Here is a 20,487-nt window from a genome sequence, read left to right on the forward strand (position 1 = left end):
GTTTTGTATGTAAATGTACATCTTTTGGCGTTTTCTCGCTTAGAATTGTCAAAAGTTACCGAGAAACAGACACTGTACTTTCCGATAACACCGTTATTGTAACCAGCAATAATGGTTGATGTGATTTGCGAGGCATCAGTCAGCCAACTTTCTAAAATTAGCACGTTAGCCTACGTTACATTAGCCTAACTTTCTTTCAGCGTTGTCATACCAACGTTACACGCTATCTTAAAAGACCATTCGAAATCAACGGGTTTTTTTTTAGATACCTTCACGCGTAACAATATCTCGCCTCAATCTAAAAAAAAACCGTTGATTTCACGCGCAACAATATCTCGCCTCAGAACAGCAGAAACAATGTCGGTAGCATCAGCTGTGTGGGATTTCTTCACTGTGTCAGAAAAAGATCGCCGCTTAGCTATTTGCAGGACATGTTTAGCCGACATTTCAAGAGGGGGTAATACATCAAAGGACTTCAACACCACAAATTTGAAGTGTCATTTAAAAAGCAGACACATTGATGGATACAATGAATTCCTGAAAGCTGATAAGAAGCGGACAGATGCTATGGCTAACAAGAAAATTCAATCCACCAGTCATTATAAAACTCAGTCAATAGCAACAGCATTTGAGAAAGGGAATAAATTCCCCACGGATAGTGTCAAAGCAAAAAACCTCAACAAGAAAGTTATGGAGTTCATCGCATTAGACGACCAGCCTTTCTCTGTTGTGGGGGATGTGGGTTTTCGAGGCCTGGTGGAGTATATGGAGCCCCGCTACACACTGCCCAGTCGCCGTCATTTGGCCGAAGTCTGTCTACCCGAATTATACAGCGTTGTGGCTGACCACATTCATCATCTACTGTCTGGAGACGTCCCTGCCATCAGTTTCACCACTGATATTTGGAGTTCAGACTGCAGCCCTGTGAGTATGCTTAGCCTCACGGCACAGTGGATCGACACAAAGTTTAACCTGGTGAAAGCAGTGCTACACTCCCAGGAGTTCACAGGCTCCCATGCCGCAAATGTTATATCAGAGACTTTTGAGAAAATGTTTGAGACATGGAAGATACCAAAGTCCAAAGTCCATGCTGTTGTAAGGGATAATGCCAGAAATATGGCGAAAGCGATGAGAGACAGTAAGCTGACTAGCTTTGGTTGTATGGCGCACTCTCTGCAACTAGGTATACATGATGGCGTTCTGACCCAGCCCAGCGTCGCGAAAGCGTTGGCGATATGCCGAAAAATAGTCGGCCACTTCAAGCATTCGCCGCTTGCCTACTCGCGCCTTCAGGCTGTACAGACGAAGGTCAAAAGATTACAGCAAGATGTCCCCACTAGGTGGAACAGCACATTTTTCATGATGGAAAGCCTTCTAGAACAAAAACATGCACTAGCTGCATATGCCGCTGACCACGACCTCCCCGCAAACCTCACTGCGCAACACTGGGGATTAATTGAAAATGTTATCACTCTTCTCTCCCCATTTGAACAACTGACACGAAATATCAGCTCATCAGAGGCCTCGGTTGCTGACGTGATCCCCTCGGTGAGAGCTCTGAGACGCCTTTTAAGCAAGGCTGCTGATACAGACCATGCCGTTAAAACAACAAAGACTGCATTACTAGAGTCTGTGAACAAACGGTTCAGTGAGTACGAGTTTAATGACACTTTCTTAATTGCAACGTTACTGGACCCCCGCTATAAGGACCGCTACTTTGATGAGGATGTTAAAGTACGAGCTCGAGCAGCACTTGACGCCCTGGTGAACACCTCTGCTGGGGATGAGACGCATACAGAGTCTACCGATGAAGATGACCACCCAACGAGTGACGGCCCACTGCAGAAGAGGCCACGAACAGACGAGGAACAAGGGGAACGGCCCAGTCTGCACGACATGTTTGAGGAGATTCTGCAGGAAAAGGGACCAGAAATGCCAAGGTATATTACTTTATTTTATTATTAAGCAATAGGGTACGAAAGGCAGTACTGTATCGTCAATAATGTACTGTACAGCGGAGAGCCGGCTAACCCTTGAACAGTACATTATTGACGATACAGGACTGCCTCGAGTACCTTATTGGTTTTATAATACGGTTGCCAGCGACATTATAAATTAAGCTGCCTTTCAGCACAAAATAGTTGTAGCCACCAAACGTTGTGTATCGCATTTCAGTAGCCTAGAGAAAATAGTCCCCGTATGTGTGGCTGTTGCTATGCAACAGACACACATCATTGGGAACGTCACGTTTGTTAGCCTAGCACCAAAAGTTTGTTGATGATTAGCTAGGAGATCGACATTAATTTGTGCGTCGTCTGAAAACATCCCAGGTCTCCTTGTTAGATCTCACACCATCTCATTAATTCACATCACTGTCAAGCTTGAAATGACAACTAACGGTCGCGCAAAATCTACCGTTATTTTGAATGCGCACTGATATGGAATGCTTGGGTAAATGTCAACAGGTGTACAGTACATTATGGCTCAATACAGTACACCCCGTGACTCACTCTCAACCAATCAGAATGCTTGATATCATGTACCCGTATTATAATTGTTGTTATTATGTTGCTGTTAGAACAGTATTGCGGACCACACTTGCATTTTTACTGCTTGCCTTGTAGCCAACCTGTATGGATAATGAGTGAGTCAGTTAAGTAACCTCTCGATTCTTTATTCTTAAAGGACGAGGGTGTCAGAGCAGGTGGATAGTTTCTTCGCAGAGGCCACCATTCCCAGAAATGAAGCTGCACTCAGATATTGGCAGGAACATCACCAGCGTTTTCCAGCATTGGCGCAAATCGCCCGCAAATACCTGAGTGCCCCATGCACAAGCGTGGACAGTGAGCGGCTCTTCAGCACTGTGGCTCACGTTTTGGATGAGAAGAGAAATAGACTGGCCCCTGACAAGGCAGAGATGCTCGTCTTTGTAAAGAAAAACATGCATCTTATTAGGAAGTAGAGGCCCACTATAAGGGAAGGCTTTTTTTTTGTGTCTATTTAGTTTTGTTAAAGACTGAGGCCCATGTTCAACTCCGCCAGCCTACTGCAATGGATACACAAGAAGGTGAAACTGTGAAAGATAGCCCTATTTGACTTTGTATTTATCTTATTTTTCATACTTATTTAATTGTATGTTGCGTTTCTAGTCACTTTTACATTATTTAAGTGAATTTGTTTAACAAAATATTTTTATTGGGTTGTTATTTAATTTAACAAATATAATATATTTACTGTAAGTACAGAAAGTCATTTTTTTTGTCATTGAGTAGGTAGTTGTATGGCAGGCAGTTTTCACAGAAAAATATTTTTATTTTATTTGTTTTAATCTTGAATTTATATGGCATTCCCTAAGGGTTTATGCTAGTGTTTTGTAAGGCTGCATTGCAAGCATCTGTTTACAGTTAAGATGATGTCTTGAGTAAGCCTGGTGATATTATAATTATATTAAATAAAGTTTAGTTAAACTAAAGATTGTTTCATAAATCTGATTGAATTTGTGCTCATTAAAAAATAAGAGTGATAAAGGGCTGAAATCATTTAAAATAGTGCTTTTTAAATAATGATTTCATTATTTTCCTGGCACAAAAGGGTGAATGAATAACAACAAAAACAAAATAAACAAATATCGGTATCGGTATCGGCTATCGGCTAGATTGTTGTTTTAAACATCGGTATCGGTATCGGCCAAGAATTTCCATATCGGTGCATCCCTAGATTATACTATACTTCAGTAAAAGTTTAGACTATACCTGTGCTTTGGGTTACTGTTGTGAGCTGTTGGAGTGTTTGCCCCCTAGAGTAGTCAGTAGTTTGAGCTCCACAATGCAAAGCAGAGTTTCCTCCAACATTACCCCTCTGATGCCTATGTGCTGTATGTGTTCAGGTGTGCACAGATAGACACTGGTGTTTCTCCTCTCATGCCTATGTGCTGTATGTGTTCAGGTGTGCACAGATAGACACTGGTGTTTCTCCTCTCATGCCTATGTACTGTATGTGTTCAGGTGTGCACAGATAGACACTGGTGTTTCTCCTCTCATGCCTATGTACTGTATGTGTTCAGGTGTGCACAGATAGACACTGGTGTTTCTCCTCTCATGCCTATGTGCTGTATGTGTTCAGGTGTGCACAGATAGACACTGGTGTTTCTCCTCTCATGCCTATGTGATGTATGTGTTCAGGTGTGCACAGATATACACGGGTGTTACCCCTCTCATGCCTATGTGATGTATGTGTTCAGGTGTGCACAGATACCACTGTTGTTTCTTCTCTCCCTCAGATGAGCATAAGGACCAGGAAGTGGAGCTCACTCCGACCTCTATGAGCCGCAGGAGGAAGAGGACACCAGAGGAGGTGCAGATGCAGTGACTCCCCATTGGCTCAGAGGGTGTCCAGCTCCAGAATACTCTGGTTGCATTGCATTTTTTAACTTTACTTTTTACCACTTTATTTATGTATTACACACAAACACTCACACACACACACACACACACACACACACACACACACACACACACAACTACTGAAACAGCTGTATTTTGTATGAATCTGTGTGTTGCTGAGGAAAGCTGCGTTGTCTGGAAGTCTCTTAGAGCCTCATACACACACTGTCTCTCTCTTTCTCTCTTTCTGTCTCTCTCACAGACACGCACACACACATACACACACACATACACATACACAGCAACCGAAACAGGTGAATATATTTTATCCTGTGTTTTGTATTAATCTGTTTGTTTTTGAGGGAAGCTGCCATCACTGGAAGTCTCTTAGAGCCTCATAACTGTTGAATCCCTGCACTGTGTGTGTAAGATTTGTGAAGGTGTTTCTGTGTTTCTCGTATCCGCAGTCTTGTGTGGATGCTTTGCCATTTTGTGTACCAATAAAATTGTGCTCATCTGACACATGAGTCCTGTACATATTACCCAGAAGCTCTTTGATGGTGGTTGTTTTCATAGCTCTATAAGTAGTGGCCACTGATCATGTAATTCTAAACATGACGCGTTTAAAGATGCTTATTGTCCATTGATGCCATCTAGTGGACTAGATTGTGTGTGTGTGTGTGTGTGTGTGTGTGTGTGTGTGTGTGTGTGTCTGTGTGTGTGTGTGTGTGTGTGTGTGTGTGTGTGTGTGTGTGTGTGTGTGTGTGTGTGTGTGTGTGTGTGTGTGTGTGTGTGTGTGTGTGAACTAAATTACTAAAGAGCTTCATGAACAGAAGATATTCATGGGCTGAGTGTGTCACACATGAAGATAAATCCTAACCTTTTGCTCACAGTGATGCTGGCAGCACCCTCTGGTGGTGAGTATGTGTGTGTGTGTGTGTGTGTGTGTGTGTGTGTGTGTGTGTGTGTGTGTGTGTGTGTGTGTGTGTGTGTGTGTGTGAACTCTTATGACAAACATGAGACTGTGTAAAACAAACACACACACACAAAGACCCAAGACCCACAAAACACACTGAACCAGGTCCAATCAACACACACACACACACACACACACACAAACACACACACACACAAAGACCCAAGACCCACACCTCTGCACCTCTCCCTTGTATTTGTTTGATCTTTAACACTCACATTTTAATATTTAGTTTTGCAAAGATAACCGCGGCTCATCGTAGGAGCCAAATGGTCAAGGGGAGAAATAAAGTTGAATCATAGCATTGAAATATCTGGTGCTAATCCAGTGGCTGTCCTACAGGCAAGAGTGAGGAATTTATGTATGATTCTAGCAGCTACAGGGAGCAGGTGAAGAGTCACCATCAGAGGAGTTACATGTGTCCTCTTAGGCTGTTTAAAGACCAAACACGCCTACTTAGCATGAAAACAGGCTTGGGCCGTTTGTTATTAAGCAGTTAGTATGTGTTATTTAACAGGCAGAGTGTGTTATTAAGCAGTAAGTATGTGTTATTTAACAGGCAGAGTGTGTTATTAAGCAGTAAGTATGTGTTATTTAACAGGCAGAGTGTGTTATTAAGCAGTTAGTATGTGTTATTTAACAGGCAGAGTGTGTTATTAAGCAGTAAGTATGTGTTATTTAACAGGCAGAGTGTGTTATTAAGCAGGCAGAGTGTAATATTAAGCAGATAGTGTGTGTTCAATGAGGAAACAGGCTTTAGTCTTGCAATGATGCGCATCAAGGGAGAGAGGAAGGTTTCACTCAATAGATTCACCCTTGTCTCTGATTAAACATTAAAATAGTCCAAGTTTAAGTATCCTAAACATAATAATGGGTGTCAACAAATAGCCCGGATCCTACATAAATATATTTAGTAGAGGGGGGGATAAGTAGAGTTGAAAGTTGAGTGCAGGTTACCATGTTTGCTCTCTGCACAGCAGTGTACCCGCTGGCTACTGTTACATAAATTGTGTTGGTTGCAACTGCCACAATCAATCGTGCTTGACATCTCTTTATTCTAATTTAATGCTGGAGTAAAAACTCTCAAACATTCCTGCTTAGCAACTATGAAACTAATATGTAAAATGGAAGAAAAAACTAAATGTTAGCTTTTAAATGGACACTTTTCAAGCATTCTAAGATGACCATGTTTATAGAAGTGCACTGTCTACTGTTGCTAGCTAGGTTGTTGTGAAACTATATTACTTAGGCTGCAAGTTTTAGCCTACAACCTCACAAGATTATTATCAAAGCAATGAGTATGATGTGATCAGATAAGTCATATACATGACCTATTTGTCAACATCATCCCCTCACAAACAAACCAAATAAACAAACCAAAAACACTTTAGCTCTAAGGCATGACCATGTCAAACATAACGTGTCAAAGAAATGGACAGCCTAAAACCTAAGTAGGACTTCAAACAAAATCCCACAGAGTGAAACACAGAACCACAAACTCTCACTACTGTCACTGCAGGAAGTGAAGTAGGAAGCCAGTTTAACAATCTACCATACAGTCTATTTTTAACAGAAAAAGCCCCTTCTCTTATGAAACCACAGAAACAGGGTAATGACTTAAGATACATACATGTGTAATTGGTCATAAAAGCTCATTTCATTTGATACAGCAAACTTGATACAACCTTGACTTGATACAGCAAACTTGGTACTTTATAAATGAAAGACCTCAGTGTCAACACTGAGATAGTTCCTACTTTAGTAAACTCCTTTTCTGTGGTAGTAGGCAATTTCCTACTGGACCTCTACCCCTTTACACTCACCCCCCTAAACCTCACTCCCAATCCGAGACTACAGCATCACCTGCGTTGTGTGGACAACATCAGTCCCAGACTCGAACTCGCAACCTCAGACATTGGAGGCAGGGTCTGTATGTCATGTATACCTCATAAATAAACTACCAGGAATAAGGCAAAGTTAAATGGATCATATTAAATTTGTTTAAAAGTCACAAAAATACACTAAAGTTTAGTGATTTAGGCTAACATATGTCACAGTGCTTATTTTAAGGTCAGTGTGTGTGTGGTGTGTGTGTGTGTGTGTGTGTGTGTGTGTGTGTGTGTGTGTGTGTGTGTGTGTGTGTGTGTGTGTGTGTGTGTGTGTGTCTGTCTGTCCCTTAGCCTCAGCTTGAAGTTTTGTGTCACACACTTAAAAAAATAAATGAAACAGGACAAAAAAAGGAAGTATGAAGGAGTGAAGAGTGCAGAGAGAGGGAGTGATGTCAGAGACGAAACAGGAGCTTTAGCAAATCAGACCACAGATTCTGAGAGAGACACGTACCAGTTTCCTCACTCCTGTATCTAGTGTTGACATAGACACTTGACTTCATCCCACATCACCTCAGTAGCATCTCCTACTGCACCTCTATCCCTCTGCACACAGACATGCAGGCTGTTCTTCTGCTCTTACTGCTGGCTGGAGCCTCCAAAGGTAAGCAGTTTTAGAATGACATCAAAGCCTTTGGCTGGATATGTGTGTTGAGAGATGTGTTGTGTTTGACCTAACCTCAGCTTTAGTTGACTAATTTAAAGATTGTAAAAGTAAACAGGTAAAGATAAAGCCACACCTGAGAGTAGATGACGCTGCATTAGGGCCAGATGTGGGCCGGGTTAATGCCAGATGTGGGCCAGAGTCAGCCTCTCTCTGGGACTCACGCATGCTGCTGTGTAGGATTAAACTGCTCTGCATGAGGGAGTCATTTCTCAGAGAGCAGGAAAGGGGTCCGGATCCTCTATCACACATCTGTGTCGGGTCGATTCCATAACTATTCCAGAATTTTCTCTCTGGGTAATGTCTGAGCATGTGATCCACCTTACTGCTCGGTTTTAGTAGTTAACCACCACCTGGTCCACAGAATGGGCCCTTTTTTACCATAGAAGGCATGAAACCACTGCTGCTAGCTCACAACAGCATCAGCAACTATGATAGTCACCCTTGTCTCTGCACCATCTCAGTTCCTGCTCAGATAAGGATGTATTAGTCTACAGTTAAACTACATTTGTTTCACCTGCAGGTCTGGACTCCATCTGTGATGCTACTCAGGATGCTACATGTTATGGGGCTCTGGGAGGACCTGTGCATCTGCAGCTGATAAGGGACACCACAGGATATGAACTGAGCTTTCGTAATGAGCATAAAGCCATTTTTAGATTCAGACAATCCAAGACAGTGTTCTATGATGAGTTTATCACCGCATCATTCATTCAGAGGTGGCAGTTTGTTTCTGATAACGGGACCCTGATTATAAACCCTGCAGAGAGGAGAGATTCAGGAACATACAGATTGGAGATCTTTAAAAAGTCATCAGGGAAGAGTGTGGGAGATAACACAGTACAGCTGATCATTGAAGGTAAATCACTTAAATTCATCTCTGAACCTTTAAGAAGTTACATAGTCTTAGGCATTGGTGTTGGGGGGGGGTGGGGGTTATCAGTTCAAGTACAACTCCACACATGAAGACATTTTTGTCCTCACATTATTCATCTCCTCCAGCCCCTGTGTCTGATGTGGACCTGTCAATCAGCTGCTTAGCCAATGGGGAGTGGAGGCTGAGGTTCTCCTCCAATGGGGAGAGTCCTCAGTACAGCTGGTACCTGGGTGGGAGGCCTCTGAGTGAAGCTGATGCTGATCTCAGTGCAGATATCCAGACTCTCCTGCTGAGTAGGAATGTGACTGGAGAACTCACCTGCAGCGTCTCAAACCACGTCAGCAGCAAAAACACCTCTACTCTGCTGCTGGACGCCTGCTCTGGTCAGTTAGTGGGACATTACTTTACATCTAAGTGATTTAGTGGTCATGACAACATCAGTTAAACAGACATCAGGCATAGCAAAGGTAAATCATGAGATTCTCTTCAAATTACCGTATGCCATAATAATAACAGTGATGAGTTATGAGAGTATAGAATACAAACACGCGGTGTTCAGCAGTATCTGAGATTACAGGGTTGAACAAAGGAGGTTAAATCACAACATTTGACGCGCAGTTATAACAATCATGATGATGCTAACATGGCACTGGATTATATACTAATAAACTGTTATCTTCCACTGTTATATATGAATCATCTATCCTCTACCATGTGTTACAAAGGCTTATGACAGTGTTGCCATCTGTTATAACATGTTTATGATATGTTTATGCCCTCTGATGGAGGATGTATTCCAGTCACATAGAGCCTCCTCCACTGCATCTGTTATAACATGTTTAACATATAACGTGTTTCAGGTACCTCCACTGTGTCTGTCACACCAACTAACCAGACTAACACGACTCTTCCCTCGACCCACCCAGGTCACTCAGTGACGGGTAAGTCAGTGACCTGAGTGTGCCGTTACGGACATGATCATTATCTTAATGTTCACTGGAGGTGGTTAATAATACATCATACAGTAGGTGAGCCTTCTTATAATAGTGTATGTTATGTGTGTGTGTTTTTTTTCTCTTTTAGATATAGCTATTTCTGTGTTATTATCCCTGACTGTGTGTCTGTGTGTCGTTGTGGGGACGTTCTACATCAGAAGGAAAAAGAGGAATACACACACTCCAGGTTAGAAAGCCTGTGCTATCACTCGTGCTGCATGCAGACACAAACAAATGCACTTATATCATGCACATACATACACACGCACACACACACACGCGTGCACACACACACACACACACACACACACATGGGCACACGCACATGCACACACACACACACACACACACACACACACTCACAAATTGTCAAGTGAAATTCCCAATGGAAGCCTGAAGGTGTGCCTGTATTTGTGTTTGCAGTGAGTGAAAAGAAAGAGCCTGAGGATTTGGTGTACGTCCAGGTGACCACTGCTAGCAACGGCAGAGGACGAAGATCAGACATTCAAGGTCAGATCACACATATCAGCACACACACACCCTCTGCACCTGCTTCATAACTACATCTGCTTTGTGTCTGTATGGTCATCAGGTACAAGAGTGGAAACACAGGATGTGGTGTATTCTGGTGTTGCCATGGCAAATAGGAGAAGCAGGCATAACAGCAGGAAGCCACCAGCAGGTGAGTCTCTGAAAGGGGGACTTTATTCACTTACACACACCACACACACATTCACACACACAAACACACACACACACACACACACACACATTCACACACACACACACAAACTCACACACACACACACACACACACACACACACACACACACCCCGCACACACACACACCACACACACAGACATGTGTATAATATAATATAACAGAATTTCAGTGTATTTCAGTGTATTCTGTGCTGTGTTGCATTGTCTCACTACGGATCTATATAAAATACAAAACAGACCATTGTAACTGGTTCAGTAATGTCAATGTATCAGCAGAGTGAGAACATGTTAGACTGGTTAGCTGCTGTTTGGGACAGATGTCCATGGTGTGCAGACTAACTACATAAGTGACGGCTGGTCAAACTTGGAGAGAGGGAAATTAGATACTGCAACAAAGATTAACAGAAACGTTGTGAGCTCTTTTTTCAGGGCGATAGTGGTTCAGGAGGTAGAGGAGTCATTTAGCAATCGGAAAATTGCTATTTCGATCCCGACTCCTTCTCACCAAGTGTCAAAGTGTTGTTGAGCAAGACACTGAACCCCAACCGCTCCTGATGTGCAGGTTGGCAACTTAGAAAGTAGCCTCTGCCATCGGTGTATGAATGGGTAGATGTCTGAGGCATTCATCTGTTAAGCGCTTTGAGGGCTCTATGAGCAGAACAGCGCTATATGAATGCAGTTAATTCTCCTGTAATCATTTTTTGTGTCGAGAAGCAGGCCTGAGACGTTAGTGTCAGTATCATGACCTAAGTGAGAGTGTTCAGTTTTTGGGATAAGTAGCCCATAGTTCCGGACCCGTATTCACAAACAACCGATAAGATCCATTCATTTCCGAAATTAAATTAAATGTATTTTGAAAACTCTGCAAAGTTAGTCTGTTTGTGGGCAGCATATTCCGTTATTATTTAATTGGTAAATACTTTATAAATATGTCATCATGGCTCTACGCAGGGATGAACAATACTTGGTAAATATGTTATCATGATATTAGTGAATTCATCATGCCAGAATCCCTTCCATCATACAGGAACAAAAGTAGCTAATATTATCTAATGCTGTCAGGCATTATGACAGGCATGATAATCACTTGTATACACCTGCACCTAATTCAGTCATTTTACAAACAATTACTGTCATGGTGCATCATTGTCTGTGATTCACATTCAGGAATCATTATAAATCTCTTTCTCTCTCTCCTTCCCCTTCTCCCCAGCTGAGGCGTATGAGTCGGAGTATGCTGAGGTGTCTGTTATCAGTAAGCGACGGGGCCCAACTGAGAGTCACAGGCCAGCGGAGTCGGTTGAGTACGGGGAAGTGAGAGTTCACACACCACCTTGACCGACAGCAGGCAGACAGTGTGTATGTGTGACAGTGTGTATGTTTGACAGCGTGTACGTGTGACGGTATGTATGTGTGACAGTGTGAATGCTCACATGCACAGTTACCTATGTTTGTGTGTGTGTGCATGCACCTGTCTTGCCCTTTTTGACCACTTTTGTATTTTCTTTACAGCATTGGTACAGTAAAGTTAAAAATAGTACTGAATATTTTGTCAAGAAACGTTGTCTTAACTCTGCAACAGCTGAGAATTTCAAAATGATAATGAACATCCCCAACAACAACCCCAGAGGCGGGGCCATTGTGTGATAATTATCTAGTAATTACTCTCAACACCAAATAAAGGACAGCACTCGACTCTGTAGCACCTACTATGAAACTGAAAAAGGTTTCAGTCAAACAAAAAGCTCTATGGAGAAATGGGGAAATAAATCAACTTAAGAGATTTTGCAGAAGGTCTGAGCGTACATGGAGAAAGACCAAGCTACAGGTCTATCATGATATTTTTAAAGAACATCTTTCACTATTTAATAAAGCAATAATAAATGCAAGGAAGGATCATTTCTCAAAATTGATATGTACTGTATATATTATACCTATTCTAGGCTGCTCTTTTCAACGATCGAAACCCTGCACCCAAAGTAGATGATAGTCTGTTTTCCACCTCCAAATCCGAGGAAATTGAAGCATGCTTCAGAGATAAGTTAACGAACCTCAGGACGAGTATTACTCAGAACATACCAAATGTCTTGTAACAGTATGAGCTCTTTTGCACTGGCTGTTACAGAAATGCTGAGGAAAGTAGTGTCACAGTTGAAGTCGGTTACATGCCATCCCGATCCTATTCCCACCACATTTTTCAAAACCATCTTTAACTTAAAACTGCCATAGTGAGACCCCTCCTGAAGAAAAGTAATTTAGACTCTTCAGTCCTTAACAATTTTAGACCCATCTCCAACCTAAATAAAATTCTGGATAAAAATGTCTTTAAACATTAAAATAATTTTCTAGATGCTAACTGTGCCTTTGACACTTTCCAATCCGGCTTTCGTTCCCATCACAGCACAGTAACGGCGTTAGTCAAGGTTGTGAATGCCCTCAGAATTAATGCTGACTCTCTGCGCCCTTCTGGATCTGAGCTCACCTTTTGACACTATATCATAATATCTTTGTTAAAAGATTTTAAAATTGGGTTGTCCTCGCTGGTCCAGTCCTAAACTGGTTCAGGACATATCTAACTGGTCGGGAATACTTTCTTGCCCTTGGAAACCACAGCTCAAAAAACATTTGTATAACTTGTGGGGTCCCTCAAGGATCCATTTTAGGGCCCGTACTTTTCAGTCTTTACATGTTACCCCTTGGTAGTGTCATTAGGAGGCTCAACATCAATTACCATAGCTATGCAGATGGCACCCATCTCTATATTTCTGTAACACCCAACAATTACAGCTCTATGGATTGCTTGGTAAATTGCAGTGCTGATATAAATGTATGGATGTCACAGAACTTTCTCCAGCTCAACCAATATAAAACAGAGGTATTAGTAATTGGTGAAAAAGCCGAAAGACAGAGACTATCTGCACAAAAACAATAGCACTTAACACCAAGTACCAGGCCAGAAACCTATATGTAATTTTTAACTCAAATTCAAATTTTGAAGACATAGATTTGGAAAGACATACGTACCTCTTTAATCTCGCCTATTATTCTCTTAATATGTATCTGTTCTCAGTGGTCTGTAGTGGGTCTGCTGTACATGTGTATGTGCGTCTTTTGTTATATGTTTGCACTTACATTATATGGCTTTTAGATGTTTAATTCTGTGAAGCACATTGTGTTACCCCCTGGTATGAAATGCGCCTTATAAGTAAAGTTTGATTTGATTTGACCTGTAGTGGCATGTGGCAGATTGTGTGTGTTCCTCATATCAGGTCAATGTGGAGGTTAAATACCTGACCACAGCAGACACAACTAATCAAGGGTACCATCATGATGAAATTAAGTAGTTAAGCAAGGGTACTATAATGGTGGAATTATGGAGTTAATTAGGGTTACCATCATGATGAAATGATGTAGTTAATTAGGGGTACCATCAGGCACGTGCACAGATAGACTCCTAGTGGTGCTCAAGCACCTGCCCTTTTGCCCTGGATGAGAAAAGTGCCCCTTCTGCTGGAGCCAAATTTTTTCTTCATTCATCAATATTTAAGAATAAAAATTACTCTCTCTCTCATCAATTCCCCCCAAATGTGTTTTTATATATGACGGGGCATTTATTTGAGTTCTTGTGAGAATTTCGCCCCGACATGCTCCGCGGCGCTCACAAGCCCCACGCGCCCCTCCCTCCTCCTCCTCCACTTGGTGCTCACGCAGTGCTGAGCGCCCGGCCAAACGGCTGCAGCCTACTCCTTCTCTGACCCGCAGCATCAGACAAACAGGTAATGACGGTGTTTGTGTAATCCCCCGACGTTGTTTGGTGATAAATTAACCACAACATTAGCGCCACTGAAAACATTACGTCGCAACTGGTCCGACGTTTTCTAAAAAAAATAAACAAACACAAAACTCACGAAATCCGTGATTTCAAAGCCTTGTCCAGCTGTTTACTGACGTTTGTCATGTTTAATGAAGAGAGTGAGGGAGAGAGATACAGGCAGGCAGGCAGGCAGACAGACAGACAGGCAGGCAAACAGGCAGGCAGGCAGAGAATTTAAGGGCAGCTTTACGGTTCTACAAATTAGACAAGTTCACTAGTTTTGTTTCATTTAAAATCGTAATTATTGAAATGAAAGGTAGGTCTTAAGTTGAGCTACATGACAGTCTGGTGAGGTATATTGTGGTATATTATTAGTGTAATGCTGCTTATGCTTCAACTCAGTCAGAAAACAGTAAACAAAATGTGTGTGTACTGTGTTGTCCGCTTTACAGAGATAATCTAAGTCACTCTGGATCATTTGCACAACATTGATTTATCTCATTTACAAAATAATAATGCCAAGAAAAGAGAGACTCCAAAAGCAGAAGGACAGGGAACTGCAGCAAGCAGCTCAGGGTAGCAGCTCTCTTTTATCTTGGATCAGGCCATCAACTAGTAAAACAAATAAGGGAGAATCAGTAACCCTACCTGGTTCAGAGGAGCCCATCATGGATGAGGAAGGACAGACAAAGTGTAGGACTGAGTTATGTTCAGGAGATAATTTGAGTTAGTTTGTCAACAAAAATAAATATTTAAGTTGAGAATATCCTACTGTGTTTTTTATTTATTTATTTATTATTATTTTTAATTTCATTAATAATTTTGGCGATGGGTGCCCTTTTTTTGGTTTGAGCACCTGCCCCCCAAAATGTCTGTGCACGTGCCTGGGTACCATCATGATGAAATAATGTAGTACAGGAGTCCTTCAGGACTAGGAGACCTAAACCACACAGTACAGTAGTCAATCAGGATTAGGCAACCTAAACCACATAGTTACAGGAGTCCATCAGGACTAGGAGACCTAAACCACACAATACAGGATTCCATGACAATTGAGATGCCCTGCTGGTGTGATCCTGTCTCCTGCCTGCCGTTCACTAAGCTGGGAGCAAAGGAGTGGAGATACAGAGACAATCCTTATTTCCCCCATATGTGCTCCTAAGCTCTGGCAGCAGAGACACACTCAGGTTACACAGAGTGGTTGTGGTAGTGAACGCACCATTCCTGCTCTACTGAAACCAGCACCATGTTTTTTACAGTCATTGCCCCCCAGTGAAGTTACACAGAGCTGTGTGGTAGTGAACACCCCATGTCTACGTCCCCAAAAGCAGTGAACAGTAGTGCTGGTGGCCAAGTCTCCTCATTTGGACTAGACCTCTAACGGCTGTGTGGTGTAACACCCTCAGGGTTACGTGTCTGCTGAAGAGTAGTGCTGTGTGATGTCACACACTGAGGGTTACGTGTCTGCTGAACAGTAGTGCTGTGTGGTGTAACACCCTGAGGGTTACGTGTCTGCTGAAGAGTAGTGCTGTGTAGTGTAACACCCTGAGGGTTACGTGTCTGCTGAAGGGTAAAGAGCTGGGAGTTTGAGGACTGAAAGCACAGACACAACCAGGCTTTGTTGCTTTGGGAAGAAAAGTCAGCTTTTTAATTTCTTTAGCATTATAGCTCATTAGACTGATACCATTCAGAGATGACTCAATGCTAAAATGTCATTTAAAAAATTAACGGATTGCTATTTATTGCTATTTGTTTAATATACTTATTGTTATATTGTCTAATTGACACTTGATTGATTATTGATAATTGAGGTTTGTAATGTGTAATGTACAATAAAACATGCTGGAGTTATGTATTTGAATAATCGTTTCTGGTGTGTTTCTCTATGACAGACACACACCTACACTTCTCATCACACTCACACGCACACACGCACACACACACACAATCTTATTTTTCTTTCATCATGTATAGTGTTGGTCCTGGGTGTCGTGTTGCTCAATGCAAACACACATTGTGCACATGAGAGAGAGCACTTCTTCTTCTTTTCTTTTCATAGTTCCAAGGTTCTTGGCAGACGCTTTTGTCCAAAGTGACATCAGGGCCAAACTGGTAGATACAGGAAGGACAGAACATGATGTTAGTTAGTCTGAGAGTCTGATAGTGTGTGTGTGTTTGGACGTGTACTTTCCTCTACCTTGAGAGCATGGTCTGTCATGTGACTTTACCTGTCTGCATTAATCATGTGACTACTTACCTGTCCATACTAGTCATGTGACTACTTGTTAACATCTAGAAGAAACAGCCCAAAGGCAGCCATTTTTACTTGCTCTGATGAAGGCTCTAATGACTGAAACGCTGATGCTAACGGTTCAGGTCTCAGTGAGACAGACAGAGTACACATCCAGTGGTATGAGTTGCTGAGGGAAGCTGCAATTTCTGGAAGTCTCTTAGAGCCGCAAACTCTCTCTCTCTTTCTGTCTCTCTCATACACACACACACACACACACACACACACACACACACACACACACACACACACACACACACAGACACAGATGACTCCGCTGCATTAGAGCCAGATCTGTGCAGTAGGGCAAGATGTGTGCCAGAGTAATGCCAGATGTGGGCCAGAGTCAGCCTCTCTCTGGGACTCACACATGCTGCTGTGTAGGATTAAACTCCTCTGCATAAGGGAGTCATTTCTCAGAGGGCAGGAAGGTGGGCCGGGACCACTATCACACATCTGTGTCGGATCCGCAGTCAGATCTGTATGCAGTAGCTCCTTTGTGCTGTCAGTAAGAGATAATGACCACTGAAGTGTCCTGATGAACAGTGGATGAGGCGAAGGCTAAGAGCTCCTCAATGTAAAGCTGAGTTTTCTTCCACCGTTACCCCACTCATGCCCCAGCCATGTCTTTAGGTGTGGACAGATAGACACTGGTGAGAGTCTGATTAGGAGCTTTTCATACGCTGTCTTCACCCTTTCATGTGCTGACTCCTGGGTTACAACAAATAGAAGTAAAATATTCATTCAATTCATCCACATTTTAATGCACTAACTAAAAAGGGAAGCCTGGGGCTTGTGTCTGTCAGAACTGATTCCTGCTTTACTTCTCTTGTGAATCCACTTCTACATGAGTCAGACATAAATACACACACACATGTTACACATGCATATACACAAATGACCATAAAGGCTGACTTGACTTGATACAGCAGTGTGACAGAGGCTCCTACAGCAGTAGACTCATCTCACATCATCTCTGCAGTTTCACTTACTGGACCTCAGATATCAGTGTGTGGAAACAAAGGATCATACAGCAGTAGACTCATCCCACATCACCTCAGTAGCATCTCCTACTGCACCTCTATCCCTCTGCACACAGACATGCAGGCTGTTCTTCTGCTCTTACTGCTGGCTGGAGCCTCCAAAGGTAAGCAGCTTTAGAATTACATCAAAGCATTTGGCTGGATATGTGTTGTGTTGTGAGATGTGTGTTGTGTTTGACTTAAGTACAGCTTTAGTTGAGTAATGTATGGCTTGTAAAAGTAAACAGGTGAAAGAGTCTGCCGTTTCTGGTGAGTCTTTAATGAAACGCCAAAGTTGTTTCCTTGGTTTAAGTTAGATGATAGTGAGTAAGAGTGAATGCAAAAGAATCAGTTTTTTTCAACAAGGTTTTCAACACAGTAACCTCGGATCGTACAGTCACAAGTCACGAGAATACTCTTCTGTGTTGTCTTCCGTCGTCTTCTTCGCGGTCTTCTCTCGCCCGCCATCTTCTGAATGGTAACATAATTCTGTAGCTCTTATAGGACTACAGAATTAATGGCGTAAAAGATTACTCACAGGTGTTCGTCTGGGGAGGAAGCTTTTGGGAGATCTAAAGTGTAAATAGGTGTAAAGCATAAAGTGGGGGCGTGTAATGGGGGGTGGCAGGATGTTAGATGAAAAGGTGTGAATGCCAGGCAGTGGGGTCTAGCTGACCATGGCCATCTAAACGTATGTGAAACCTACCAATATCTAACACAGGTAAAGAACACCTGAGAGCAGATGAAACCGCTGCATTAGGGCCAGATCTGTGCAGTAGGATTAATTCCAGATCTGGGCCGGGTTAATGCCAGATGTGGGCCGGATTAATGCCAGATGTGGGCCGGATTATTGCCAGATGCGGACAAGAGTCAGCCTCCGGATCCGCTATCACACATATCTGTCGGGTCAGAGTCCAAAACTATTCCAGAATTTTCTATCTGGGATAGTGCTCTGTCTGAGTATGTGATCCACCATACTGCTCTGTTTCAGTAGTTAACCACCACCTGATTTACCACCAAAGGCTGCTCACATCAATCAGAAACTATGATAGTCATCAGAAACAAGCTCACAAGTTTGATCCCCTGTGACCACAAATAAGAAAGAAACGCTAAAAGCAGAAGCCTCGTGAGAGGGGACTGTGAGATTTAAACCACAGCAGGTCAAGAGTCAGGGCTGGGCTAGGGCAGATATCACACATCCATGTGTGTGCACGTGTGAGTGAGCATGTGTGTGTGTGTGCATGCATGCGTGCGTTCGTAACACACACTACCTCACCAACACTGGGCTTCATTATGTGTGTGTGTGTGTGTGTGTGACATATTTTATATCATCAGAAACATACACATTTGTGTCTATGTTTTTCCTAGTTTAAGCTCTAAATTGAAGTTCAGTATTTCTGACCGTAGTGAAGTTCCATTTTGAAATGTCCCTTTAAGATTCAACCCTGAACATGAGTAGCAAATAATCTACAGTACAGGTATAAGGACAACAGCAGCACCTGCTACTTTAGTTCATCAGCGCACACAGCTTATGACCCTGATATGCTCTCTGGACTGGGGTGATCAGGAAGGGGTATGTGGGCTGGTGGAGGCATTTAACATCTTTGGTTGTTTTTCATCAGTGTAATTATAAATCACTTGGGGGTGCTGATTAAGGTAGAAGATTTGACTTACGTATTCAGGGTGAAGTCAATAGTAATTTGATGTCATCACAAGTGAAAAGTTGGAACACAAGATTGGTGTGTGAGTTTTTGTTTTGAGTTTGGCGCCGCCTTGTGCTGTTGAGAATAACCGGATTGACATGTCTGACACCACAAAGGTATGGACACTGGAGTCTATTTCACCTGCTGCACCATCTCAGTTCCTGCTGACCTAAGGCCATAGGAACAGCAGGAACACCACCACATAGGCCTTTATGAGGATAAGGCTTCATTAGTGCTGCTCTACAGTTAAACTCCATCTGTTTCACCTGCAGGTCTGGACTCCACCTGTAATGCTTCTCAGAAAGCTGCATGTTATGGGGCTCTGGGAGGACCTGTGTATCTGCAGCTGACGAGGAACACCAGTGGGGATATACTGATCGTTAATAATGAACATACAGTCATTTTTACACTCAGCGCATCCACGATAAGGTTCAACATCCCATTGTTCCTCCAGAGGTGGCAGGTTGTTCCTGATAACAGGACCCTGATTATAAACCCTGCAGAAAGGAAAGATGCAGGAACATACAGAGTGGAGATCTATGAGGCGTTAAGAGAGAAGAAAGTGGGAGAGCACACAGTACAGCTGATCATCGAAGGTAAATCACTTCATCTCATCTCTGAACCTTTAAGAAGTTAAATAATCTTCATCCTTGTCACACTGAACCTAAACACTGAATGGTTTAGAGGTTTATAAGTTTATATTTTCACAGATAACAGGTTAGCCAACCCATTTCTCAGGCTGTGATGACTTTATAAACTGTTGCCTATACAGTATAATCAGTGCATAGCTGTACAGTACATGGCTTTGGCAGTAATGCTGGGGGGGTTATATATGTATATTTATATATTATATATTTTCCTCACATCACTCCTCTCCTCCAGCCCCTGTGTCTGATGTGGACCTGTCAATCAGCTGCTTAGCCAATGGGGAGAGGAGGGTGAGGTGCTCCTCCAATGGGGACAGTCCTCAGTACAGCTGGTCTCTGGATGGGAGGCCTCTGAGTGAAGCTGTTGCTGATCTCAGTCCAGATAACCAGACTCTCACGATGAGGGGGTGTGTGCTTGGGACCCTCTCCTGCAGCGTCTGGAACCACGTCAGCAGCACACACACCTCAGCTCCGCTACTGGACTCCTGCTCTGGTACACACAACTCT

General features: G+C 42.7%; 1 protein-coding gene across 1 annotated transcript; it reads left to right on the forward strand.

The window, feature by feature from the left end:
* The first annotated feature begins 283 nt into the window (after positions 1–283).
* On the forward strand, positions 284–3,472 carry LOC116220771 (zinc finger BED domain-containing protein 4-like). Its single transcript, XM_031568972.1, has 2 exons — positions 284–1,940; positions 2,686–3,472. The coding sequence occupies exons 1-2, from the start codon at positions 358–360 to the stop codon at positions 2,960–2,962; spliced, it is 1,860 nt and encodes a 619-aa protein (XP_031424832.1). The 5' UTR covers positions 284–357; the 3' UTR covers positions 2,963–3,472.
* The last annotated feature ends 17,015 nt before the right edge of the window (positions 3,473–20,487 follow it).

Source organism: Clupea harengus, chromosome 6, assembly GCF_900700415.2.
Source record: "Clupea harengus chromosome 6, Ch_v2.0.2, whole genome shotgun sequence".
Classification (NCBI taxonomy): domain Eukaryota; kingdom Metazoa; phylum Chordata; class Actinopteri; order Clupeiformes; family Clupeidae; genus Clupea; species Clupea harengus.

Excerpts from the sequence above, each read along its gene's own strand:
- LOC116220771 (XM_031568972.1), top strand. The coding sequence starts at position 358 with ATGTCGGTAGCATCAGCTGTGTGGGATTTCTTCACTGTGTCAGAAAAA. Across the intron at positions 1,941-2,685 it reads AAGGGACCAGAAATGCCAAG|GACGAGGGTGTCAGAGCAGG; the intron begins GTATATTACTTT and ends TTATTCTTAAAG.